This window comes from Cariama cristata, unplaced genomic scaffold (genome assembly GCF_000690535.1).
Source record: "Cariama cristata isolate BGI_N322 unplaced genomic scaffold, ASM69053v1 scaffold13249, whole genome shotgun sequence".
Taxonomy (NCBI): Eukaryota; Metazoa; Chordata; class Aves; order Cariamiformes; family Cariamidae; genus Cariama; species Cariama cristata.
This window is the reverse complement of record NW_009636415.1, coordinates 46,847-56,737: the sequence shown is the minus strand read 5'-3', so window position 1 is coordinate 56,737 and position 9,891 is coordinate 46,847. Positions and strand designations below refer to the sequence as shown.

Sequence of the window (9,891 nt, the reverse complement as noted above, 5' to 3'; positions counted from 1 at the left end):
AAAGCTTTTGCAAAGAGACCAACACTACCCAGTGCAGAGTATTCATATGTCTGAGTGCTGCACTTCTGTTTGTCCAGGAGCTGAGACAACTCAGCACTTTTTAGGCCCTGTGAGGAGACACTAGAGGAATTCAGAGTTATTAATTTCAAATGTGGTATCTGTAGCTTTTCAAGGGCAAACTTTTTCATTGTGAGGGTGACTGAGCCCTGGCACAGGTTCCTGGAGAAGTTGTGGAATCTCCATCCTTTGAGATACTCAAAAGCCGTCTGGACATGGTCCTGGGCAAGCAGCTCTTGGTGGCCCTGCTTGGGCAGGGGAGTTGGACCAGATGACGTTCAGAGGTCCCTTCCAACCTCAGCTGCTCTGTGATTCAGTGAAGGACTGGACTCCATAGCTTGTCGGGATGGTGCAACTCATTATCTTTCCAAAATGGACACACCAACTTATACATGGGATTCTTTCTGTTTGCCCACAGGTCTCATTGCTACCGTCATGTCAAGTGATAATCCTTTATTTCAGGATTGCCTGTAAAAGAATGACTTGAGAACTTGATTGTTAAAAAAAAGTCTCAAGCAAGTAGGATTAGGCCTCAGTAACAACAGACCCTCATATGATCTGTTGAGTGGTGGGGGTTTTTCCTATAGGATTCCTGATTTTACCAGCTCTAAACATTTTATATTGTGGTCACAAGTTCAGTGTTTGCCTCAGCTCTCACTTTGGAGAGCAGAGTGGTAAAATGATCGTGGTCCTTCTTTTTTCACAGGCTGCCTGTGGTGTGATGGGCCACAGGGCACCCAGTTCTCAAGTGCGGTGAGGAAGGAGCAGTACTGATGTTGACTGGGTGGGAGGCTGTGTTTCATTCTTCCAGCATGTTATTCCTGCATGCCAGTCATGCCCAACCGGCTGTCCCAAATTCCTCCAAAAAAGAAGAAACTTCCTTTCCTTTCAGAAATGAAATAAGAAATGTATTTGTTAAAAAAAAAGAACAACCTGTCAAGCCCTGGGGATGGGCCTGATATGCAAAAAAAATGAAACAAAGATCTTTTAAAAGTTGTGGTTAACAGGAAAAAAAGGCATGGCTAAAGCTCTATGAAGCAGCTAATTGATATTTTTAAGGGAGAAGAGAGAAAGAGAACAGGGCATACAGAAAAGGAAGGTGGCATCGAGCAGATGTAAAAGAACATGATTTTTTCCTACAGGACAAAACTCTGAGATCTAAATAATTCAAACCTACGTTTCTAGTGTTGCTTTGCTGTATGAGCAGTTGCTTTTGTTGCTTCTAATAGATTGTCTGGTCGTAGAGACATCACAGAGATTATTGCTGATGTTCACAAGCTAGGCAGTATGACATGGGGCTCATGCCATGAATAATGTATGTAGTCCTTGTTAAAGGTAAAAGACCACAGAGTAAGAATTGTAGCACTAGTCTGCAGCAGTTTACTTCCAAGCATAAGATAAAATTCAATTTAATCCCTGAGGAAATATGTTTGTTTCATTCCTAATTGTTTTTTGTTTGTTGTTGTTTGTTTTTTTTTTCCCCATAGCTGGCACCTTCCCTTCCATTACAAGAAGATTTCGTTTACCACTGGAAAGCAATCACCCATTACTACATAGAGACATCAGGTAAAAGAAGAAAATGTTCTGGTTTTGTCTCTTTGTTGTGAAAACTAGAATTCCCAGTTTCGATGTTGTTAAAAGGTAAAGATTAAGAAATGCTAAAATGAGTCATGTCTTTTATCAAAATACCAACATTAATAATTAGTAATTAAAAATATTGGGTACCTCCATTCATTGCTTAAAAAGTAAGCATTAAGAACGATTGAGGAAAGGTCATCTTTACTGTGTACCGTGTAGAGAATTGTACCTTTTCACGTCTGACCCAATTTCTCTCTTTATTTATTCTGTTTAATCTAAACAGACAACTACAGAAATGTTGTCCCTGCTGTTAACCTTTTTATTGTTTTGCATCAGGGATTTTCTTTTTCTTTCCAAGATTTTAACAAAAGTAATTTTGTGGTCATAGATTTTACCAGACATATATGAATTCTGTGTGCTCAGTATTAGGTATTTTTAATTTAGTGTCTTGTCTTCATGAAAGGTATTGTGATAACATCGCTCTGAAAAGTAAATTTGTGAGCAGATTTAGGACACATTTTGTTAAAACTTATCCAGACCTTATTCTGCTCTTCGAAAAAACAGGTGTTCTGATGAAATATGGCTGTAGTTGCTTTTTCTTAAACTTGTCCCTGATTTCCTACAACAGTTATGCGACATTTAAATTTTTAATTTTTGGTCCTAGTTATTAAACTGTTAAGTTTTAAAAGTGAATGTTACCGTGCCTTCCTCGAGCTTGCGAGTTCTGCATTTCTGCTAGAGTAGCTATTGAATCTGTGTTTGTGTCTGGGACTGGTGATCTTGTTTATATCAATATTTACTCTTCCAAGCTGAAACTTGACCCTTGGTTCTAAATACCCATCTTTTGGAACGCTGTGTGATGTTTCCTAAGGTAGAAATGACAGGGTGGTAGGGGAAAACTGATACCTGCGATTATGTGGTGTAGAATAAAAGCTGACCTCTCTCCCAGACTTTCAGAAGTCTTGTGAAAAACAAGTTTCCACTCCGTGGGTATATGTCTGTCCTCTGCAGTGGGAGCAGAATTATGCCTAGGAAATTCAAGCAAAACACTCTAGGCTAACTGGAGGTTGGTTGGTAGAGACCAAAGTCACTCTGACATGACAGTTTTCTTTTGTGGTCTTGTGCCATTTACATGCAAGTGACAGTTATTTTTAGATTATTGCATAAGAAGTCATAACCATTTCCCCTAGTGGGATAGTTGTTCAAGTAGAATTTAGCTGAAAAAAATAAAAAGGAAAATCTCCATGTGCGGACATGCTCTACAACATGTTAGTGCCAGCTCCCACTGCCGGTGGCATAAATCCACAGCAATTTCATGACTTTAGTAGAATTAAATCAGTCTTACCTTTTGTTTCATATAGTTTGACAGAATGCTATCTTAATAAAGAAAGTGTGGAAGACAAATCTAAAAACTTTGGAAGAATAGACAGCATAGAGTTTGGGTTTTCTTTGTTGTTATCATTAGAAAAAACATTTAATTATCTAGTTTGTAAAGGAATTGATCAGCTGCAAATTAAGCTAATGTTAGAGGCTGTTTATAGATTTCAGAATACTGTATGAAGAGTCAAAGAGGAATTTATCAAGACATGGTGGATACTAACCAGAAAACTGAGAGTTGAACCTTTCTCTCCCTAAGCTTGATTTCTGGCTGTAAAAGCTTTCCTTTGTGACTAATTAATTTTTTGACTAAATTTTCCTTTTTTGACTAAATTAATTTGTGTAATTAATGCATGTTTTGAAATTTGGCATTTTACCTTTTCCCCACATTAAGGTTAGATATCTACCTAATGCATATCCTGTTTATATTTCCAGGTACAGTTCTGAAAATTTGATACAAGACATGTTAAAAAGCTTACATTATATATAAGATTCTTTAAATGAGTGGTTTTAAATCTTAAATTTGGAACTGGACTTAAGAAAAGTGAGGACAATATTTTTTTCACTCTTAATTGAACATCTCTTCTATTTAGATGACAAAGCTCCCGTGACTGATACCAACATTCCTTCTCACCTGGAACAGATGTTGGATATTCTAGTTCAAGAAGAAAATGAGAGAGAATCAGGTGAAACAGGACCATGTATGGAATATTTGCTACATCACAAGATTTTGGAGACACTCTACACACTAGGAAAAGCTGATGTATGTACTTCTCAGCAGAGCAGATTACCTGTGTGAGCTCTAATTGTTAATAGGGACTGAAGTTCTACAGTAGGTGGTAGTGTGGGACACTGAACTCTAGCAAATAGCTGTTTGCTTGTGTTACCAACATATTACAAATAACAGACAACCAGTGAAATACTGACTAAGGCAGACCCCTAAGATTTGTTACTCACCACTCTAATAATATTGACTGTGAAGCTAGAAGTAGGAGAAACATTTTTGTTCAGTCTAGAATTTTTCTGCATCTGCAAGAGAGTATTACCCCTCTCTGTCCTTTGTTAAGTGTTTGGAGATTATTAGTTGAAAAGTGCTGTCTTAAATGCAAATTTTGTTTAATTTTTCTGAATGTGATGACTTATTGCTCAGAAAGACTTCCATGTCAGAAAGCATTAATTTGAGCTGATCCCCAGACAGCTTTCACATCCAAGTCTTTGGTATGAATGCAGCCCTTGGCAATGTTGTCTGGTTCTTCTCATGTCTACTTTGTGGCACATCTGAAATTAGCTTCATGGTCTTGCTGCGTTCTTGTTATCTTTCTTAGCAGACTTAAGAGCTGAAATTTATGGGGTTGGATGGATCATGGGTGAGTTAACTTGGTAGCCCTTGTGCTAGAACTTTTTGTATCATGATGCAGATGCAGTTAAGAAAGCATGATGTATCCTGATGCAAGGTAAATGGAACTCTCTGTGGTTTCATTCTCAGCCAGTCTTTTACACGTTGTCATGAGTTTATAATCTACTTGATTTTACATATATAGACAATGTAGGGTACTAGCTGTCTGAGCCTGGGATGTTCCTCACTCTGGAAAGACCAGAACTCTACAATTCCTGTTACTATACCAGCTGTCCTACCATCAGGCTAAGATACCCAATGTATTGAAAATACTTGCTCAGAAATACAGCTTGTTCAGTAATCTATAAACTTTGTCAAGAAACCAAAATGAAATGGTGACATATGCGGAGCAGGTAATTAGTAATATGTTTCTAAGAGTTGAGAGAAGTCATTTTGCACTCACGCGAATATGCCTGCACAAGCAATTCTTGTACAGCCTGTCTTTATACTTTGCTACTTGTGAGTTGATACATCTGAAGTAAACACACAGTTCAGTGCTTGCAAGATGTTGCAAAGATTTGCAAAAAGAATAATATCCTTTCACAGCAATCACTTAGACTTACTACATTATTGTAGATGCACCCTGATGGTACACATTTTGCCGTTCTTTTCAAGGAATTGCTTGACAACTCAGTGATAATTAGGGATTAATAATCTAGGGATAATTACCTTGGAAGGAGAACCAGGTTAAGCAGTTGTCATTCTTGGCTGTTGCCACTCATGCTCCATTCACCTGTGCGGTGAACCAGATGAGGGAAATGATGTGGGTTAAAATTAACCTATGGAATAACAGCATTTATTAACATGGTAGAACACATCAGAGTTGGGGGGATTTAGCTAGAAATGAAGGTACATAAGGACCACAAGCCATCAGATCTCACGGAGCTAGGAAAGTGCTTCCATGTGATATGGTGCATGAGGGACAGGAGAACAAGGGTCTGGATGTTCCACAGATATTTGTGATTTATATTCTGCTGAATCTCAGGGAAAACAACAGCTTTCTCTTGTCCTGAAACATCTGTGCATTTATAAATGCTTTATCTGTTCAAGGTTAATTGCTCATTACTTTAAAAAACCTTTTGCAGACATTAAGATGTTTATCATCGTATATTTGTATGTACTGACTCACTGAGTTGCTGGATTTTGGGGCATAGTACCGTAAAAGACATCTGACCTGTAGCCAGTTAATTCAGAGTTAATTTCCCCTTATCACTGTATTGATAGGGAATATTTCCTGGAAAGATTGGTAGAAGTCTGCACTACAGCAATTAATTGAAAGCATGAATAAGTTGAAAAAGAAAACAGTAATGAGATGCAACATTTTTTGTTGATCTCTGTTAATATAGATAAAAGTAAACAGATGATGATTTTTTAAAAACTGCTTTCAGATAAATTATTGCTGTTTAATTAGCCATTTTGAGTGACAAATTTGCATCTGTGTTTCTCTCTACATTTGTTATATTTTTGTTATTTTTCATCTGTTTTTGTTTCAGTGTCCTCCAGGAATGAAACAGCAAGTTTTGGCTTTTTATACAAAACTTCTTGGAAGAATACGGCAACCTCTTCTTCCCCACATAAATGTGCATAGGCCAGTGCAGGTACTGTTCAAATTTTAAGCAAGCTATATTTTTGCATGACAAGTTTCTCTTACTCTGCTGTAGCTAATGATATCTCCAATTCTTCCGTTGTCAAGTGAGTTAAAGAAACTGCTCGAGTGCACTATCAGTTTTAATGTATTGAGGATTAGAGCCTTGAACTGCCACTGCAATGCAAGTCATAAGCAATAAAGAAATCCCAATCATAGCAATCTAAATCTAGAGCAAATGTTCAAGTCAATAATCATGCATCTTTGTAGTATGTATATAGAAAAATAATTCAGTCCATCATTCCTAGAAGAAGTTATAACTTACTCTCTGTCTTAATTGTTCACTTTTCTTTATGTGACAGAAATTAATCAGGCTGTGTGGTGAAGTTCTGGCAACACCAACAGAAAATGAAGAAATTCAATTTCTCTGTATAGTATGTGCAAAGCTGAAACAGGATCCGTACTTGGTCAACTTCTTCCTTGAGGTGAGTAAATCAAATCAAAATTTTCCAGATGTATTTACTGTGTCACAGACAAAATCTAATAGAGAACTGGAGGTATCACTTCGTGCTTCACAGCTTAGTTTTCATTCACTCTGTGGTTTTTTTTCCTGTGATACTAGAAGTTTTTTCGGTTTTTTTTTTGGCTTCCAGGGACTTGATACATCTAATTATTTTTACTAGAATTTCATTCAGGGCCCACAAATATACCTGCCTGAGGTCCTAATCCTTTGTAGTGAAAGTGCCTTTAGAGCAGGGATATGAATTGTAATGTAGAACACTGTGTGATGGAGACCTTGGATTTCTTATGTTGTTTTGTCTTCAGCCCAGTAACGACTAAGGGACAGATTGCATGGGGCATTGAAACCTTGCAAGTTGCTAAGTGTTCTGCAGGATTGGGCCCTTATTTGGTAGTGGCACATACGGTCTAGCTGCAGTGCCAGCTCACAGTCTACAATATGACATTATTTTCTATCTGTAATAAAGCCAAATATCTTTACTCCCTCTTCGAACTTAACATGTGGCATTGATGAAATCAGAGTGGGAGAAGAAAGAATTTCTAGACTAGCTTTCTGTTCCCTTTTAGAAGGAGCATATGAAAGTTTAATTTATAGAAGTCCATTTAGAAATGCCTCCTGCTCCTACTTTGATGTTTCCTATGGTGACAACAGTGTTTATTAAGCATGTGATACATAGGTGAAAAGGTGTAGATACAGTGTCCTCCAGGAATATTTTACAAGCTTTCCGCAGACAGGATCTGTAACAGCAGAGGCTGCTAAAGTGCAAAGATACAGTGTTTTCCATTGAGTACCTGAACATCACTTATAAGTCAGTATTAAAGAACTCATCCTGAGTTTATTTTTACCTTAATTAAATACCACCCTGATTGCCATTGTCTCCACTGTAGATGTATGAGCAGTAGAAATGGTGTAAGGATTGAAAAGTTAGTGTTTAAGTATTAGAAGCTCTCAGAAGCAAACTACTAGATATATTACATGAGGAATATGGTAGAAGTCCAAACCAGGATTACTTTTAATGTCATTTGTGTAAGTTGTATGGTTTGAAAAGAACCCTCTGAATGACTCTTATGCTCAAATAATGCCCTTAAAATCAAATCTGAGAACCCCAATCATAAGAACCACAAGAGTTTTGTCAGACATTAGTGTTCTTCCCCAAAATAGCAAGATTACAATATTAAAAATCAGACACGGAAAGCCAGATGATTCCAAATTTCAAAGAGATCTCTTGTTTCGCAAAACACTGGCCGTAGAGTTCAGGCAAGCTGAAGAACATTTTTTGTAGCTCCTGTTTCCTTCACAACATTATTCTATATGTTATAGCTTAAGGAATACGTCTTCACAACTTCTGATATTTATTTCCAGATAAGGTATTTGGGGTGCAGACTTGTCCTTTATTAGAGTAGAATATTCTGGTTGTTCACATCTATGCCTCTTAGAGGTGCTATTGTTGCGACTTGATAGCTGTTTGTGACCTTCAAAAGCATGAAAGGATAAATTTCTAGAATTCTGTGTGGCATTTATCTCTCAAATCTCCGGCACTTATACACTGAAATGCTGATACATCTCTCCCAAGCAGTCTGTTTGTGTCTGTTAGTTTTACTTCCTTCTTTAAATCAGCTTTTACAGTATTTTATGAACATAAAAAACTGGGCATGTGCAAACCCAGAATTTCCTTTGTATGATTCCATATCAAATAGTTTGTTGATAGAATACTGTTTATATTTTAATAAAATCTTTCACCTATATTGCTTAATCAATAAGGTTATATGGCATAACTGTATCTGTTGGGCAAGTTACTTTTGTTGTGGAAATAAGAACTGGAAGAATGGCATTCTCCTTTTTTAAACCTTTAAAATCCATATACTAATTTTATTTTGGTTTTAATTTATTCTTTTCTTTCTGAGTTTTCCTTGTTCTTGTAACTCTAATAGTTACATATCACGAAAATACGAAAATGTATTTTTGTATTGTCTGCTCTCTGTTGATGCTGAATTCACTTAGAGTACTTTGTCTAGAAAGCATTGAATATGTGTTTTATGTAACCTTTTCTATTAGGTCATTCAGGATCCTGTTTTGCACCTTTACAGGAGGCAGGTGAGCAGCTAAGCTGCAGAATTGCATGATTAGGCAGCAGGAAGCTTAAATAGACACAGAAACTCTGCCTGTGTGTTGTTCAATGTACAGACTGCTTTGTGTCACCTCCCAGTGTAAGAGTAATGAGCTATGGACAAATTTCTAGGGGCATTTATACATTTATGTATGTTAGGTCTTCTCATCAATGTCTTAGCTAAACAATCTATGGCTTTTGGAATGACAGAAGAGTCCAGACATGAGATAATAGGCCACACTAAGATAAAATAAGTATTTTACAAAATACTATCTAATTTTTGAAAAAAGTAGCTTTCCTCTTTGGCAGTCCTGCCTGCTACTTGGTTAGTGGCAGGAACAGTGTATCATATCACATCAAAATGTAGTTCCAGCCTTTAGTTATTCTTTATGTGCAAGGCTCATCGTTGTGATTCAGATATTCTGTGTATTGATGAAATATATGGGAGAATACTGGAGGACTTCAGAAGATTTATGGATAGACAGATATGGTTCATTTTGGTTGCTTTACAGCCTTATGCATTTCATACTGTAAAAAAAATATATGTTGAAGGATTAATTTTTCTACTGTAGTCAAAAATCATACTTATTTTATAGCATGCAGTGTGCTGCTTTTACCACTCGCTTGCCTCTCCAGGGAACTGGTTATATGAGTGTATTGCAACATTCAGTACAAATTCTCCACAATGAATGCACATCAATCAAGCAAGCATTCACAGCAGTTCTCTAGTTTGCTGCCTGAGACTGTCATGTAGTTAGGCCCTGCTGGTTTGTATGTACTAAATGCCACTAACCCCAAATGGTTACTCTTTTAAAAAAATTATTAATGCTTGGGATGCATTTGTAATAATTTTGGTGTTACATAGAGAAGGGGAACCATTTGGATTTATAATCTCACTGCTGTACTCACTTGAAAAAATGCCTTGTGCTGAAGTCTAATTTATGGTTCTAATAAAGTATTATTCACCTGTGCTTATGCCAGAAGAACACTGAATTCTTGCCTTGCTGTGCAGAGCACAAATTTAGATGTCTTTTTATGTGCTGGAGGCAGATTTGTGGGTAGACAGATGAGTTGCTTTCTTTCAGGTTAAGAAGAGATGCTTTGTAGCTTCCCAGAAGGTTCTCTCTGATCTGTTCTGTTATAGTATCCAGTGCTCAATGCTAACTTCTGGTGCCTTCTGCCCGTTCAATCTACTCAACTTTTTCTTCATGAGAAGCACAACTTGAGAGTACTCTGCTGTCATAAACGATGTTTTTTTCCCTTTCCTGCTG

The 9,891-nt window shown here is 37.1% G+C and overlaps 1 protein-coding gene across 1 annotated transcript in view; it reads left to right on the top strand.

The window, feature by feature from the left end:
• Window positions 1-1,544: 1,544 nt before the first annotated feature.
• Window positions 1,545-9,891, top strand: part of FAM160B1 (family with sequence similarity 160, member B1) — a gene marked incomplete at its 5' end in the record, with an annotated part of 23,934 nt that continues 15,587 nt past the window's right edge. The window contains 4 exons of the mRNA XM_009707911.1: window positions 1,545-1,623; window positions 3,606-3,775; window positions 5,902-6,006; window positions 6,356-6,478. Of these exons, the coding sequence (XP_009706213.1) occupies window positions 1,545-1,623; window positions 3,606-3,775; window positions 5,902-6,006; window positions 6,356-6,478 (477 nt within the window). The remainder of the gene's footprint in view (window positions 1,624-3,605; window positions 3,776-5,901; window positions 6,007-6,355; window positions 6,479-9,891) is intronic.